This window comes from Python bivittatus, unplaced genomic scaffold, assembly GCF_059951505.1.
Source record: "Python bivittatus isolate LINGU-HERP-01145 unplaced genomic scaffold, Pbiv_v1 ctg000480_np1212, whole genome shotgun sequence".
Taxonomy (NCBI): Eukaryota; Metazoa; Chordata; class Lepidosauria; order Squamata; family Pythonidae; genus Python; species Python bivittatus.
The window spans coordinates 104,403,339-104,421,774 of NW_028277075.1; the positions used below are offsets into that span (position 1 = coordinate 104,403,339).

The window sequence follows — 18,436 nt, forward strand, 5'->3', positions numbered from 1 at the left end:
AAGCATGCTAGTTTGTTCCCTAACCAACCAGAAGCTGAAGAAAGGACAGATAAAAATCAATAAGCCTACCTTGTTCACTGATATACTCCAGAATCATGTTGTGGCATCACATCTACTATACTTCCTGGATCTAACAGTGATGACTTCAAAATGAACTTGAGGCTCCATGCTGATTTTAAATCTTGCAGATATTGCACTTCTGTAGGAAAGTGATGCTACCTTGTAATTGAGTCTAGTCCCTGATCTATCTAAATTAAAGTGACCTACAGTATATAGCATGATCTCTCCATGTCTCATGTAGGAGCTTTTCCTAGATCCAACTGGAGATGCTAAAGATTGAATGGGGGACATTCTGCAAGCTAAAGCTGGTGTTCAGCTATTGTCTCTTTGTTTTTGCAGTTTTTTTTTTAAATTCTGGAACCACTGAACTAGGAAATATGCCATTCATGTCAATGCTAATTATGTGAATGTTTTTTTATATATAAATTGCAAGCACAGGAGACCAATCTAGTCTGCTACCTTGACATGGTGGTATTTATTCCTTGTTGTGATCTAATACAGATAAGTCCTTTTTGTCAGACCCATTATTTGTATTCAGAAAAGAAGACAAGCATCTGAGAATATACATGTTCTCTACCCTCAATTCAAGTAGTAGGGTGTGGTGCCTTCAGTCAAGATCAGGAGCCCAACAGGATGCCAAGTGTTAAACTCCTCCTCTCTCAAGGCCCATAAATCCTTCTGGACTTGCAATTTCTTTTTTAAAAGCTATTTACACTATTGCTACAGGTACAAAATGGGCTGCATCCAGTTTGGTAACATGCATTTCTCCAATCTGGAGATATGCCATATTACAAACTGCCTCATAGTGACTACTGGTCCTAAATCCTACCTCATTCCCATGTTCCAGACGTAGACGTGAAAAAGACAGTACCAAGGAAATAGCATATATACATCAGGAAGTGAACAAAGAACAAAGAGCTTTGTTGGATTATTCCAAGGGGTGATCCTGATACCTCTAGGAAACCCCCAAACCATGCTCCTGCTCATGTTTCCCAGTCACTGGTATTCAGAGGCATATCATCTGTGATCCTGGAAGAAATAGTATGCCTAACTATTCATGTTATAGTCTTAATGATCTTCAAAAGACATCTTTACAGAGCCATGCAAAGTACTTCCATTGAGAAACACTAAAATTTCTCTCTCCCCCTTAGCACGTTACAGTTGATTCTACAATCTCGGTATCTTAGAGCAAAATCAAAACAAAATATGTTTTCCCACCCCAATAAAAAAAATATTGTAAGTGTGTGCAGTTCTGCATTTTAAATCCTAGCACCTCTATTGCTGTAAGAAATAAAACCAAGTTGCTTGTATTGCCCTGATCCTACAACATAACCCAATTTTATTGTAGAAAAGTTAACATATTTCTAATATGAAATAATAAATGGCATACCTCACGGCTGGCTGGGTAGCTTTTGACTCTTTTTTTAAAAAAACTATGACCGATCGTTGTTAATAGGTGCTGAAAGTGGGCCTATTCACTGTTAGCTCCATCACCAGCCATCTCCAAGTGGTCACTTTGGGAGCTCTTGGACTGGACCTTGGACTGAAGGTGTGTCTGTAAATGCACAGATATCTGTAACAGGTATCACACTGAGTTGAACTACTAGTTTTATCTCCTATACATCTGGCTTACAAAGCCATTAAAGTTGTTCATATCATCATAATGTTGGGAAGTGAGTTTGACAGTTTGACTGCTTGTATGTGTCCTTTCTCTTCCCTCAACTTCACTGGATGATCCTAGGTTTTAATATTATGAAACAGGAAATAAACTCTTCATATTACCATACTTATTAGCGAACCATTGTTAGATTAATAGTAAACCATATTTACTACCCACCCCCCTCTTAGGAGATCGTTTGCATTCTTTGGTGTCCCTTTTATGTTCTAAGTATCCTGAACAACTTTGTATGATCAACAAATAAAGCAACTTTATTCCCCACATCATTAATGAACAAAAGAAAATTGAGTGCTAGCCCTTTTGGAAAATAATAGCACTAATTAAATAAAAGATGATAGACTGCTAGTCTCCATATTCTAATTTACCTTCAGAAAGCCATGTGATATTGAGGATAGGTTGAGAACTCTACTGTTGTTCACACAAGTTCCAGTCATACTTAATAATCTCAAATGGTAACATATTATCTCTGATGACATAAAAAAGAGTGATTACAAGGAACTACATAAAAACAGACTTCTGATTCTACATCTTGTCCAGACTGTGCAAGACAAAATGCATTTTTCTTTCACTGTTCTTATTTCTACTTAAAAATGTGGACTAGTGTACATTTGAGCAGAAGCCCTAGATTCAGCTGGGAGTTAGCCCCACAGTTAATGTACATCAGTGTTATTTAGACCCCCTAAAATCCTGGCTGCCATGGATGCCTACAGCAAGCTAAGGAAATACTTAGCTTGCTAAGGAAAGGTCTGGGGCAGGAATGGCTGTGCCCCACATTCTCTGACTGCTCTGCACTAGCAAGACCTGGAGACCTGGTCCTGAGAGATAACACTTGCAGGAACTGGTGCACCTTTGTGTGGACATGCTAGAGAGTTGCTACATTGCAGCTTCTTCCTTCCTGTAGTGAGGAGCAGCTGGCCATTTGAAGAAGCCAGCCTGATGTGCCCAAAGGGAGTCACCTGACCTGCCGAGAGCCAACATAGGAAAAGAAAGAGGTTCTGTCAAGTTTGGAGCAGGAAGAGTTTTGGGTGTGGCTTTGGTGAGGGAGTTGGCTGGAGTCCTGGATGAGGGGTGACCTCAGGCAAGATGGAAAGTTAGTTTAGTTAGAATTGCATTATTATTATTATTATTATTATTATTATTATTATTATTATTATTATTACTACTACTACTACTACTACTATTACTATTACTATTACTATTATTATTTTGTATTTAAACTGTCTGTTGTGTGAGTGGAAGCTTATCTTCTTTTCATAAAGTTGATTTTTGTTTCAGTTGACCAGTTGCCTTCTATCACACGCCTCAGCTGGACTGAGCTACTGACTCCCCAAAGTTTTTGTTTGGCTTTCTTTATGTATTTAGCCAGACCTGGGCTGAGCAGGTGAGGATCTCCCCTTCCATCTTTTCCTGGCCCCCTAGAGGACTGGTGTGGACGGAGAAAACCATGGGGGGCAGCAACAAGGAGCCTCATTTTCCAGTCACTGGTCACCCATGGGTACGGTTACCTCAGAACTGAAGGACAGTCTGGTTCAACCCTTTTTCCCCCTCATTACACTTCCTCAGAAGAAAACCACAGGCCTTTCCATTTCACACGGTGGTGGAGTGTTAGCAAGAGCTGGTGACCATACACCATCCTCAGATAACATTGACTGTTCTGATCCATCACCTGATTCCCAAGAATCAGATTTCTGCAACTATTTCATTGCTTACAATTATCCAGTTTCTGATTCAGAACAATATGGCAGAGATTAAAGCATCTTTTGCATTAGAATAAAAAAAAATCAGCAAGGGCATGAAGCAGCATGAAAAATACTCTCTTTTCCAGTCGGGAAAAATAAAATGCATACATTTGTAAGCAATAAGCATAAGAAAGGGTTTGGTTATCCACCCTCTAGACAAACTCCTAATTTCATAAAGGATTTTTTAAAAAACAACATAGTATGTTCAGGCAGGGAATCTCAAGGATCCAGGCCAGATTCCCAATTATTATATATTATTACAGTTCTTAGCACATACCTTGTTAGGTGACAGTAACAGCCTCAGCTCACTAAATTAATGAGGCTTTTCAGTTATTGTGGTTGCAGTGCTTAAAGTAGCTCTGAAGTGAATTCTGTTAGTTCTAGACTCACTCAATATGTAAATGTTTCTTTTAAAACAATTTTTTAATTAATTGATTCAGCCAACTGGTGAAATAGACTTCCCAATACTAACATATATTTGTGCCTTCAAGTCAATCTTGACTCCTGGTGATTGACTGGACTAGTCCCAGCAGTTTTCTTGGCAACATTTTTGGAAGTGGTTTGCTCTTGCCTCCAGGGCTGAGAGAGAAGGGCTGGCCCAAGGTCACCCAGCTGGCTTCGTGCCTAAGGCAGGACTAGAATTCACCATCTCCCATACTCTAGTCCACTACCCCAATGTACATTGGAGCTTGGTAAAGTGACAGTTATGTATTCCCAATTTCTTGGAATGGTAATTTTTCCTGTGTCAGTTATACTTTTTCATGATTTGAGAAGCTTTCCTTCTGACTCAGAGCATTCAGCATGTGCCATATGAGTTTATGTCAGGAAGCTTTTAATACTAGCTAAAACCTGGCCAAATGCCCTAAATAACAACTAAGGTTATTGCTTATGCTACACACAGAAAAAGTGTAATTGGATGTGATCTGTGGCCATGTTAACTGATGTATTTTGGCTGTAACATTGCTGCCTCAAAATTATGAAGCGTTTTAAAGTGAGATGGGTAAAAGTTGAATATTGGTTTATCTGCTTATGCTCAAAAATGTTCTGCTTTCGTTAGTTGCACATTCAGAAAGATTACTGACAGTAGTTGTGATCCCACAGCACACACAACTAGGTTAGAGAAAAACCTAACAGCTACATTTGCATGTCATGCTAAGCTTGGCTAGTCTTTTCATTGCTTATTATGTTGTGGAAATCTAGCTAATTTGGTTGGCTTACTGTTCAGTGTACTGTTCAGACCCAGAATATGGATTAATTTAGTAACCAGGTTCAGCACAGTGAGTGATTATAGAGTTCTGTGCTGAATTTTAGCATTCTGTAGCTCAGTTAGTTAAACCTGAATAAATAGTGTTCTTATCATAACAAGATATGTAGTATACAGGGGTATATTGTACAAAGGAGAAAAAGGAATAAAACAGAACTTTAAATCTAACCTAAATATATGCAGAACAGACCAGTTGGAATCAGTGGATCTACTAGATCCAACTTAATTGTTTTCTATTTACTGCATAGAGCATCATCCAGATATATTTAAAATTTAATCATGCATTTTATTACTCTTCACTTTTCCAGTACATATTACCTTTAACTCTAATTTTCACGGACTGAATTTAGACTATATGTTTTTCAAGGTAGTGGCCCGTCATTTGCTTCTGTTGCTGAGATCTTCTAGATAAGGGCACAATCTCAATTCTCATGCAAGATCGATCTCATGATTTGGTACCAAAATTGGTGAGCAATTTTGATATATCCCTGTGACAGTGGTATTGTATCCACAGAAAAATGCCATTGTATCCACTGCAAAATTTCATTTCAAGGCAGCAAATATGTCTTCATAAATAGAAACGTGTTACTAACTTACACCTGTAAGGATTGTTTGAGTTCTAATTGGAGAGATTTTGATCCACCCCATTTCCCACCTACTAGGATCTGGTCATAGTAGTATGGTGGCAGGTTAAGGAGCCCGTATGTAGAATTGCTGGTATGTCAGTGTTAGAAATGTTGAAGATGACAGAGGTTTGCCATCAGGGTGAGCATATAAACCAAGGAGCGCTAGCAATTTATTGTGATGGGGGTAAAGGGATATGTGTTTCAACATGGGCAAAAAGGCATAAGGTGAGGTGCTCAGTTAGTGGCCTGGAGTGATTGTGATCAGTTATTGGCTGGCTGCTCTCTGGCATTTGCAGTATAAGCTTGCAAACACACAAATATGCCTGTGGTTGACGTGTTCTAATGACCAAATAGATCTGCATTTTATACTAAATTCAGACAAATTGGCAGACAGAAATGCTGGTCACCTGGAAGTGTCCTAATAAAGTACTTTGGCTGGATTTATACAACACTATAAGCTAAAATGTGAGTTGCTCATTTGTGCTGCAGATTGTTAACAAACCTGCTATATGCTATTATTTTTAAAAATAGGAAAATAACATATTCAGCACAGAGCATTCTTTACACTGTTGCCAGTGCACTGCTTTTCATAAGAATTAAAGCTGATTTTCCTAAGAATGAATTTGATTTCCACTCTCTTAGTGCTTAAAAAGATATAAGAAAAAGGAGGAAAACTGGCTAAGAAAATCCATAAATAAATTGACATCCAAGCCCTGCTGTCCCGTTTGTAATCTAGCCAATAAACTGCACTGAAGAAAATAATATGCAAGCATTTCTCTGTTGTTCCAGAGAGCATGACCCTAATCTTTTATGTGTTTTTGTGTATCCTAGCATTTTTTTATGCATGGGGCACAATTGTAATTAAGAGCTGCAGGATGAAAAGATGGCACAGTCAGTGCTGGTACCACCAGGACCTGACAGCTTCCGCTTTTTTACGAAAGAGTCACTGGCAGCTATTGAACAACGCATTGCCGAGGAAAAGGCTAAGAAGTCCAAACAAGAGCGCAAAGACGTCGATGACGATGAAAATGGACCAAAACCGAATAGTGATTTGGAAGCCGGCAAATCACTGCCCTTTATATATGGAGACATACCTCCGGGAATGGTGTCTGAGCCATTGGAGGACCTGGACCCGTATTACCTTAACAAAAAAGTGAGTCTCTGCTGTGAGTTTAACATAGAATTTGGGAGGAGAGAAATTCTGCAGTATCAGTGGAGTCCTCTTTAGCCAGTACATCAGAGGACAATTTCTAGATCTCAGATTATTATCTCATAAATAAGGATTATTACTTTTGTTCACTGATGCTCATAAATAAAACATTACATGGGAAGAATATTACAGTACTGTAAATATGTTATCCCCCCCCCCTTTTTTGCATGTGAAGCAGTTTTATTGTATCTTTGGTATTCACACATCTGGAGGAAAAGGATTGAAAAAAATATTTAACAAAAATTACATGACACTAGCAACAAATCTTCACTTTACAGAGTCAGTGTTTTTAAATGATTGAATCTATTTTGCAATTGCCTTCTGGCCTAGTTCTTCTTTTCATACGAGCGAGGATATAAATGTTTCATTGGTTTCTGTGCTATCCTACAACTAGCTGGGTTGCTGTTAGATCTGTAGCATCAGAGCAACCTGAGTCAGACCTGCTGTAAAACAATGGGGAGCTGTTGTTGTAGGCAGTAAATCTTACGGAAGATTTTCCTGCTTTCAGTTTAAATAAGATGAAAAGAATTCTTTGGCTGGCCATCTCCAGCCTGGTATCCTTCACAGGTATTGAATGCCCATCTCCCAAAAAGGGCAGGGTCAGGTTATGTTAACACATCTGGAGGGCTGTATTTGGGGAAGGCTACTGTAGGCCTTAACAGCAGGACATTATTTTTCCTTGTAATTTCTTCTATAAGAAAATGTATAAGAGCAGTAAGATACATCTTCTTTTTATGTACTTAGAAGATCAAATGCTGCTCAATGAGTAGTTTCCAAAATTTCATTCCGCTTACTTATTCTGAGTAGAGCCCTTTTGCTAAGGGCTAAAGAAAAAGTAAAAGTTAGATAAGCTTCCTTTTTATACAACTCAGCTAGCAGGATGTTTGTACTACTGTTTAGATTAGCAAGAGTTCTGGCCTCACCCACCTCCTGGTTCCTGGATTCCTGAGTTTTTAGCAACTCTTTCAAGATAAAAATTGTTACGACGGCTTTTTAGCATATGACCATGCACATAATCACACTGGCAGACATTTGTCTTTATCTCAGAACAGTTAGTATGTGAACTGGATCTGGATGACATTAGACTGAGTCCTTCGACATGGTTGGATCACTTCCTGGTCCAGATGACATTTTCACTGCTCATAACCTCTGCAGGGTAAATGGGCCCATGTAGAAGGTCTTTCCCAGGATCTAATGGATCCAGGTGGATTCCAGAAGGTGCCTGGGGAGTTTCATATGATCTGTTAGGCAGTTTCACTGAGTGTCTGGTGGACTTCTGGAATGAGGTGGTGATTGGGATGCTTGGCAGTTTTCCTCCCGAGCAGCCTCTTTCTCTACTGGTTGATACTGGGGTTGGGGTGTTCCTTGGTTTACCAGGACTTATGGGACAAGAACTGATATAAGCAACACTTGAAGTGGCAGTGAAAGGAAAGAAGACTAAAAAATAATCTGACTGAGCATGGGTACAAACTATGGTCAAGCCTACATTGTGACAGTAAAAGAGGGGAAGAGCTTGTTTAAATGTGGCTGCTTCCTGTTAGGGGCAGGAAAAGAGTCTTATGAAGATTTTGTTGCAAACATTGCTCACATTCTCTATAATCTTGATTCTTCGTGGGCAGAATCAGAAGTCATGCCTGAAACACCACTTGCAGTATTATCTAGGACTTCTTTTGATCTGTGAACTCCGATGAAGTGAATAGGTTGCTGTATCCTCAGTTTGGATTCAGTTCCAGTTATGGAACCTTCAACACATTGGGGGACTGCATTCATTCTGGTATTATTAGATCTCTCGGGGGTACTTGATACTATTAGCCAGGTTATCCTGCTGGATTGTCTGTGAAGACTGGGAGTTGCTGTGATGGGTGGGGAGTAGAAGTCAGCCTGTCAGATGTTTACTTGTGGATGCCCAAACACTTTATTCTCTCTCTGCTGTTGTTCAGTGTCTACATGAGACTGCTGGGAGAGGTCATCCATTGATTGGGGATGAGATATTATCAATATGCAGATGATACTGAACTTACCATCTTTTCAAATCTATTATGTTAATTGTACCTTTAAATTCATGCCAATGGGTCCCAGTTCATGGATGGGACCTACCCCAAGACTTTCTGAAGGGAAAGCAAATGCTATATCTGCTACATCCCTTTACCAGCAAACAGATGTGCCCCAGCTTGTTAATTCTACACAGCAAATACCAAATCTCTGCATAGATTACATAGTGTCTCTCTTCATTTCTCTCAATGGGGAACACAATCACAGTTCCCCTGTCATATGCTAACAAAATACAGAGTATGTCCTGAAATTGCAGGAATTTGGTGGGAACCTGGAACAGAGAGCAGAATATATTCACTGCAAACTTTCCCAAGACTCTAGTAAAATTGGAGCCCCGGTTTGCATGTATCAGGTTTGGGGACCCTCCAGTTATTCCACAGGTACATTTTCACAGAGATTTTTGGAAAGTATAACAATTTTTAAAAAGTATAAAAACACTTATAGGTGAAGTATGATCGTGGAGCACCATTTATACATCATTTTTTCTTTATGCAGTTTTCCCAGGTATACAAAAGAGACCATGTGCAGCTTCACAAGTAAGAATGCATGTAATACCTTCTAGCTGTTGAGACCCATGTCCTGCCAAAAATAAGAAGTGTTTAATTGGTTTTCTTTATTTGGCAGAGAAGAACACTGTAATGTTACATAGACCTGGACTTGCCTGAGCCCATTGATCTCAATAGATTAAGATATGCCTGACTCTGCATAGGCTCTGAATATTAGGGAGCGGGGGGAGCTGCTGGGTTGCTGATGCTGAAGCTGGTGAGAAGCTAGTCTACAATTAAAGCCACAGAAGGAAAGAAAGAGCCTTCCTCATCCTGTCAAATTCTAGGTTTTGCTCCTGAATTGAGTGTACAGTTTTGAACTGTAGGCTGGCTCCACATTAAAAAAGCATCTGCTTAGTTGATGAGCCCACTTGAAATCATAATGTTAGTTGAAGATTAGATGGGACACAGAGAGTTTACTTTCTGTTCGTAACTGCTGCCTTAATAGACTGTTCTACATATATGATAGACCAATGCAGAGCCCGTCTTACATGTTCTGAATCCCATTTTCCCCATTATTCTGTTACTTTTTCTTCTAGACATTTATAGTATTGAATAAAGGGAAGGCAATATTCCGATTCAGTGCCACGTCTGCTGTGTACCTGTTAACTCCTTTCAACCCTCTTAGAAAAATAGCTATTAAGATTTTGGTACATTCATATCCTTTTCAAGTTCTTCATAATGATTGAAATCTTGCTAATTCTGTTTTCAGTATGTGGATTATTTGAACCATGGGTTTTCTGTTTGCTTATCTCTTGCTTTACCCTGTGCATTTTCTCTTTCTCCCTTTTACCCATTTCTACAGATGTTGTCCTCTACACATTCATGAAGTGCAGAGCTCTCAAACAAGTTGTTAAATAGCCTTCCTTCTCTTCCAATTTTCTCCTTTTTCACCCTGACTTCTTGTCTGCAGCCTTTGTTTCTCTGATTCTGCTTTGGCATTTTGTTTTATTATGCCAAACACCAGTGATTTGGACTCTTCCCTGTGATCTGTAGATGGTTATCAGGAGCTCCTCAGTAAAATTAATAATGATATGCACATTTTCTTAAAATGAATTTATCTACCCATTACTCCTTCCCTGCAGTGAGATACAGGGAGATTTGGCTTATATTGGATGAGCTGTTTCAATTCCTGGGGCTGTAATGAGGCATATCAAGCCAAACCAAGATTCCATGTGAACTGATTGTGCCTTGCATCTTCTGCTAAATGCTCAGGTTCCATGGTATATATAAATGGATTTATTAGATATTTCACATTTATTTTCAGACAATTAAACAGGTGTTCAAAATATAAATTTGGAGCAGTCCAAAAGTTATGCCTGTTGAAACTCATCTATAACTTGTAAGATGCTGCATTCTGTATTCACCCAATAAATCATGCGGATGTCTCCTTCTTAACCACTGCATAAATGACGATCATTCAATAGATGTTCTTACTAGGATGCACCATGTAGCCCTCAAAGCATTGTATTGTGACTCAAGGGTATCAACTACAGTTAGATTGCCTCCATGAAAAAATAATATAGTTAATGTTTGCTTCATAACTATACATATGCACACAAGTTGTATGTGCATACAGTACAAATTTACATGAGCATAAGTCCAAATATTAAGTCCTTATGTTTTCTTTTCTATACAGAATTAAATATTCCTTTTCAAGTGGAAATGACTGATACGTTTTCATGTGATTTTGGTATGGTATAATTATTCTGAATCTACATTTTAATTGATAATCTTGAAAATGGTGAGAGACTTTTGAACACTGGTTCTTAGATAAATTAGAGCAAATGTGATGTAGAGCATAAAATTATGGTACTGTACATAATGTGAAGTTTCTAAGTTATTTTGTGCAAGGCAGTTTCTCTCTAATTTCAGAGCACCCAAAATGTTAGTGAGCAGCAAATACTTGTGTCAAGCAATATTGGCCTTCAATTTTTAAGATGCAGTTTCTACATTCCTAACGTCAGTACCTTACAGTGGAATCCTATGCATATCTACTGAGAAGTAAACCTCCGTGAATTCACTGGATGTTACTCATATAAGACTATGTGGAATTGCAGCTTCATGAAAAGTACTCCAAATCAGATCTATATAGTCAGTTATTAGGTTTTATTGGTTTATTGCTCATAATACATTTGTGTATGTCATTTGTGTTTGTTTGTTTTTACTATTTGAACATGTAATGCATTGGGCCAGCTCCAGAGACTGAGCAGATTCCATCATTTCAGCACAATCCAATATATACCTTATTTTAAAATGTCTTATATATTCCATGATACTTACTCCCAGTGTGTAAAACTGTGTATAAAATTCCAGATGAATTCATATTTTTATGGTTTTCAGAACTATTTTTCACAAATTTTCTTTTGAGCCTCACAACCACATTCTGCTCCTAGATAGCTACATTGTAGAAAATTCTTAATGAACAGCTTGACTATGCCTGCATGCGGAATGAAACAGACTTAGAGGGAAACATCCTATAAAAGGCCAAATATTAAGATTCTCTTATCAGAAGAAGGAGGGCCCCCAGTTCCAATCTTTACATCCCAGTAAATCATCAGAAAAGACCTCTGGTCCTCAAAGCAGTACTCTATGGTAGAAGCATCTACTGTCCCATTCTTCTTCAGAATCATCACACTGAAAATCTTTACCTAAACCTGAATAGAAATCATGTGCAATCCATCTCAATAATGCTCTGAGCACCCTCTAGGAAGGTGAAATGCACATGTAATACCCAGCCCTTCAAGTAAAGCCGCTCTAAATATGTTTTAGTTTATGCTGCCATCACGTGGCTATTTAGTGCCATCATATACAAGAGAACATTTCTATTAAGATGGTGACAGGGAAGAGTTCTGTTCTGTTGTTGATGACACAAACCTTGAATTATTCTTTGCATGACTCAGCCATGTCCTCAGGGAGGAAATCAAAAAAGTCAAGATGACAGTCACAATCATGCCATCAATGCCCTGCCCTTTTTTACATGTATCATGACACATATTAAAAAAAAGGCCAGGGCTTTAATTGCATGGCTGTGGCCACCATATTGACTATTTTGATCCCCTGCAGACATCCCTGGAATTACTCTTGTCTTGTTCTTACCTTCCCTTTGAGCAAGTCTTTCAGGGAGGCGGCACACGTGGCCAGAGCACCACTTTCTTAAGTATTTCCACTAGCAGTTCATTAATAAGCACAGAATTGTTTTGAAGCCAGTCAGATGTTTATTGCATTCTCCCTAAAAGAGGAAAAAGTTGGATCTAGTTATCCCACCAGGACTACCTAAAAAAAAACAAGGGAAACAAGTAGAAAGTTGCCTTGAATGAAGGCACATCTTTCGTCATTATCAGCTGCATTGTATCATTTATCATTCTCAGTGGCTGAAATCTCTGCCATTTTCCAGCCCTATATGGAGATGCCAGAGACTTAATCCAAGATTTTTAACATGGAAGACAAGCACACTGAGTCACAAACCATTCTCCATTATTTATGGGGAAAAGCCACCTGTTTCATGATTTTATTACCTTTGGAAAATATGAAATTTAAATCAGTTTAAGTAAGACAAAATATCAGGCTGTATTTGAGCCTTGAAACATTAATGGTTCAGGATTATTGTTCTTTAATAATCAAGGTCTTACAAAGACAGTAGATATTCAGCTGAACACTGTTTTCTACTCCATGTCAAAATATTCTTCCCTGGATGCCTCTCCTTTCTCTTCATGGCCTTGCCAACTTACTTGCATTCTGGTATTATATTGGCTACCAACATCTTGCTGCAACCACCTGATTTTACTTTTAACAAAGAGGTTAAAAAAAAATTTTTTTTTCATGCTTCATTTCTGTAAAAACCCCTATTGTTTTTATTTAACCTTATTTAAATGTTTACTTTTTAAAAAAATATGGAACAATGTGGAAAACTTTTGAAATTCTCTTTGACCATCATCTAAACATAGAAAAGATGACTGATTCTGGAAATAAGCCGAATGCATTGTTGATGTGACAATTCTTAAGAAGTATTTTCCAGTATGTTTTCCTTAACTATTAATACATTATTCAGCATGCTTATTATGTGCACTATTTTAACCAACTGCGTATTTATGACCATGAGTAATCCTCCAGAATGGACAAAGAATGTAGAGTAAGTGAAATTTCATTTCCATTCAACGTGTTAACGAATCTAGAAATCATGTCTTTATATACAGTAATCAAGTGATTTGTTCTAATGGCAAGCAAACCTCAATACTGAGTTTCATAATGTTGTTTCTTACAAATTATACAAACTATCCTGGATTACAGTCTTTAGTGCCCATCAAGCTTATGCATAAGTATTTATGATGTAAACTGGGCCTGAAAGCAAGGCCTAATTGCCATCCTGCATTCTACGCAGTGAGTGCTCTCAGTGTTCAGACGGTGATACCATCGTTTCGAATACTTCCATTGGCATGATGCTCACCAGTAGAGATTTTTATTTTCTATAATCTGCAATCTTATACGCATTTGCCTATAGGTGATACATACATCCTTGCATGTTGGATTTTAGTTCCTTACAGCTTTCTTCTGGTTGGGTACACCTCCAAAATCTTCACCTGTTAAATGTAACATGAAGTAGAACTATTGCTCCCATCTGCTTTTTACCCTTTTGGATTATTACCAGGTCATTTCTTTATTCCCCAGAACACAATTTTTTGCTATCTTAAAATTCTGACATTTTCTGTTTTAATTTTTTATTAGCACCTTTGAAAGTGTTGTGCTAAAATAATTAATAATTATTTTCCTTTAATTCTTGTGCTGAAATTTTCCTTAGATACACCTTCACTGGAATTTATACCTTTGAATCACTAATAAAAATTCTTGCAAGGGGCTTCTGTTTAGAAGGTTTCACTTTCCTCCGGGATCCCTGGAATTGGTTGGATTTCACAGTTATAACATTCGCGTAAGTATTTTGGTTTGGTTTGGTTTGGGGTTTCTTTTCTTTTCTTTTTTTTTTGCAGAATTAGTAGAGAGTGATCTCAGGAAGAATGTTATTCAAGAGGGGAAAGTATTTTGAAAGGTTTCTATAACAATAAATATCATCTCACTTATTAATATTATTTGTTTTTAGTATTCCAGAAGCAGTCTGGGCTGCAGAGGCAAAATAGTATGTTTGGCCACTCGCTTATAACAAACTAATACCCCACCTCTCAAATTCCCAAATTAATTTTCACTAATTAAAAAACAATGTGATTTGTTCATTGACATTTTCATTTAATTTGAAGGTCAGGAAAGCATATTAGTAAATACAAGGCAATTGCAGCAAAGGGGGACAAGGTGGTAATTAAAGACCCCCAGCAAGTAGCCTAAGCTCTGCCTCAATTCTGAATAACTGTGGTTTAATTCTACAGGTATGTAACAGAATTTGTAAACCTAGGCAATGTTTCAGCTCTTCGAACTTTCAGAGTATTGAGAGCTTTGAAAACTATTTCTGTAATCCCAGGTAAGAAGTGGAGTGGCTTGATGAAGTGCCAGGCCCCTGGTATTTCCAGCTGTTTTTTGTGTGCTGTCATTGTGTTTGTGTGTGAACTCCCCTATTACAGATATGTGACAGAGTTTGTGGACCTGGGCAATGTCTCAGCGTTGAGAACATTCAGAGTTCTCCGGGCATTGAAAACAATATCAGTCATTCCAGGTGAGAGCTAGGTTAAACCCAGAGGCTGACTTTTTAAAACTCCATGGAAGATGAAATCACCTTTTTAAGCATAAGCCATGTTGCTCACTGCACAGTATAAGCAAAAATAAAAAGCAAGAATCGAAAACGTTGTTTTCAGTCAAATGTGATTCTTTGCTTTTTAAATATTACAGCTTAAGTTTTGTTTCCAGTCCAGCCTTTGTGTTTAACAAATTCTTGCATGAGACATTTGCAGTAAGTGGCTATACGATTTGCATCTTATGACATCAAGCTTTCTACTTTTAGATTAAAGGCCGATATACTGAGGCTTTCATATTGATGCAAATTTTACCATTTGTTGCAGGCACTTCAGACAAACTTGCAATCTGTTGTGTATATGTGTGTGGTTTTTTTAATATTACGTGTTAAATATGCAGAACATGAAAGATAGCATGGGGCATGCATGGGGATTTCCTAGAAGTTGTCTGTCTTCTCCAAACCATCACCTGTTTTATTCAATAAGATTTAATCCAGCATCATTAAAATAAGTAATATAACATATTCTTATTAATAAACATAAACTTAGTCACATTGTTGATCACTTTATAAACTGATCTCACAATAATGGTTTGGGCAAGAAACACAGCAAGTGAAAACAATGTGCTTTTCTATAGAGGTCTAGCATGGATAGCAAAATCATATTTTGCTTAGGTAAAGTGTTTTTCTGATTATGGACAGTGTATATTTATCTATAAATATAAATCTGTTTTATTTGTATATAAAATTTGAGATCAGCATAAATTTAACAGCTTCTCATTCATGTTCATAGGCAATCAGGCTTTTCATGAAACTGTCACAAAGATAATTCATTTCGTTGCCATACTGCATGAAATGTTACTTAAATCAGCACATTCTTATGAAATCCTGAACATTTTATCAGAAGAAATTGGTTTTTTTTTTTGGCTTGCAGGCCTCAAGACAATTGTAGGAGCCCTCATTCAATCTGTGAAGAAGCTCTCAGATGTCATGATCCTGACCGTGTTTTGTCTGAGTGTATTTGCACTAATAGGGCTCCAACTTTTCATGGGGAACCTGAGGCATAAATGCCTGATTTGGCCACCGGACAATTCTACTTTTGAAATAAACATCACTTCCTACTTCAATAGCACAATGGGAGAAAATGGTACCTTTGTAAATACGACGGTGACCACTTTTAACTGGGAAGACTATGTCAGTGATGACAGTAAGAACTGGTTGCATTGTTTTATGTTTTAACCTTTCCTCCAAAAAAGTTTTGCTAAGCAGAAATGGAGCATTGTAAGCAAATCTTAGAATCAGGTAGTGTTGCCTGAATTTTAACCCTCAGATGTGTCCCTCTTAAATAACTACTACTGTATTCACTTGTTCTCTTTATGCCTCTTTAGGTATTACTTTCAGTGAGGGTAGGATGGGATAGGCAGTAGAGAGTTATAGGTAGTCCCCAGGTTAAAAACACTCAGTTTAAGGATAACCCGTAGTTAAGAATGGAGCCTATTGTAGCAAAATTCGAGTTACATACACAGTGGTTTGAGTTCATTATACAATATTACTTGTATGGTATTATACAATAATACTGTTCTGGCTTACATACAAATTTGACTTAAGGACAGATCTTGGTAACAGAACTTGTTCTTAAACTGGGGACTACCTGTATATTAGGGCTGAGGCCATTTAAGTACAGCAGCTTGCCTTAAGTTCTCTTCCATAAGGAAAAAGTTTCAGTTCAAGAAACAGTGTCCAGCTAACTGGCCATTCCTTTGGGCAGAATTGAGAAACAGTGTTCAACAAAGATTCCTCATCCCTTGCAGTATCCTTAACTTTTCCAGAGGGACCCCAGGATTTCCAAAGGGAATGAGAAAACATTGGATACTGTCTCATACCTTTCCCAACTCATAAGTTTCTCCTGCTGGCAGAGAGGAATTTTGAATGCAAACCCATATGTAGTTTATTATATTCTAAAGCGCATCATGATATTATATTTCAGTGAATATCCTTCAACATCAGTTATGATTTTGAGATCATTTGTCAAGCTGTTCCTACATGCAGAATGGAAAAACCAAGCTATTGGAGTTAATGGAACATTTGCTGCCAGTGAAAACTTTGAATATTTTGAACCTTTTAACTGGGATTGCCTATGAACCTATTTGCACACCTACTGTACTGACTCTTTATGGTTGTTCAACTTGTACTTGTGAAAGGAATTATTCACTTGAATCATTACAAGCACAGGCCTAGCATTAGATATGTTGCTGATGTCCAAAGTGCGTCATAACAGATTTTCAAATAATATGACTGAAATTAATATATCTCATTGCTACTGTACTATCTTATATTAGCATAAACTACGCTGCCCTGCATATAATATATACTGTTTTTCTTTTCCCTCCCCATCCTTTTTCTGCTTTGTTTTGTGTGAATCTGTAGCCACTTATTATTTCATCATTATTTGTAAGCCCTTAGACATGATTAGGTGATAAATAATTTTTCGGTAATATTAACAGCAATGATAATATTAGTAGCAGTATGCTGTAGTCTTGTGCTTTTCAGATGTATTGGGTTACAGCTCCACAATTCCCAGATACCATGTCTGTTGACTGGAAATTGTAATCCTACAGATCTGAAAAACATTAGATTGCAGGGAAAAATCGAATGCCATTTTGAGTTCCGTGAGGCAATGGAAAAAGGCCAGTGAAATACATAGCCATTCAAGTAGAATCTGGATCTATACCAGGAGTGAGGAACTGTTTAGGAAAATTATTCATAAATCAATTTCCCTGAAATCAATGAGACCTTAGTCCTACTGAAATCAGAGAGACTTGTTGTTCTCAATTAAGTTCTATCCTATTTCAAATACATACATTTGCGTTGCTTTGATTCACGAACCGCACTCCTTTTGGGTTGATAGGCACATTTGATATTTAGAGATCATGTTACTGGCACTTTTAAAGTAAGTTGTCATGGAAGACATGGCCCGACTCGAAACACCCATTTACTGGAGGGCAAACTTGCAGTTGCTTGCAAGCACCCCTCTAATCTCCCAAGATGATCTTTACAACCTCGGCTTGCCTTTGTCTTTTTTTCTGAGCAGACTGGTGCACTTACAAATACATACAGTAGGCTGCAGCCTCCTACCATCATATTTTGGGTTTTTGTGGATTCTAGAGGCATGGTTGGAAATACAGATTGAAGCTGGTGCTTTTGCAGCATACCAGCTTCCCATGTATCTTTCATTAAAAGAAACGTTTTAAATTTTTTTAAAAACCAGATATGGAAGCACCAGAAACCTCATGCACACTAATTCAGCAGAGGTTTCAGTGGGAAATTTGACACCCGTAGAACTTGAAGTTTTGCCTTTCCGTTTCAAGTATTTTTCAACTGTTGGCAGGTCTGCCAAAAAAAAAAAAAAAAAAGTGATTTTTTTAAAATCATGACAGAATTGATTACACAATGCTATAATTGATTTGCTAGTTCATTCTATTTCCAACCCAATGAATATTGTTTTTGCTCTTTTCTACTAATGATAAATATGTTAAACTGTGGTTTAAATTGTACTAAATTGCATTTTGTACCTTCTTACATTTTGGT

The 18,436-nt window shown here is 37.7% G+C and overlaps 1 protein-coding gene across 2 annotated transcripts in view; it reads left to right on the plus strand.

Annotated features, from left to right (window-relative positions):
* The window catches only part of LOC103057272 (sodium channel protein type 2 subunit alpha), a 101,582-nt gene that overhangs the window by 35,767 nt on the left and 47,379 nt on the right, over positions 1-18,436 (plus strand). Inside the window, exons 2-8 of one of the 2 annotated variants that reach the window (XM_088146688.1) lie at positions 5,109-5,208; positions 6,199-6,520; positions 9,714-9,831; positions 13,216-13,306; positions 13,973-14,101; positions 14,550-14,641; positions 15,783-16,055. In XM_088146688.1, the coding sequence (XP_088002814.1) occupies positions 6,251-6,520; positions 9,714-9,831; positions 13,216-13,306; positions 13,973-14,101; positions 14,550-14,641; positions 15,783-16,055 (973 nt within the window). In that variant the 5' untranslated portion in view covers positions 5,109-5,208; positions 6,199-6,250. The remainder of the gene's footprint in view (positions 1-5,108; positions 5,209-6,198; positions 6,521-9,713; positions 9,832-13,215; positions 13,307-13,972; positions 14,102-14,549; positions 14,642-15,782; positions 16,056-18,436) is intronic. The other variant, XM_088146687.1, reaches the window with a different exon arrangement.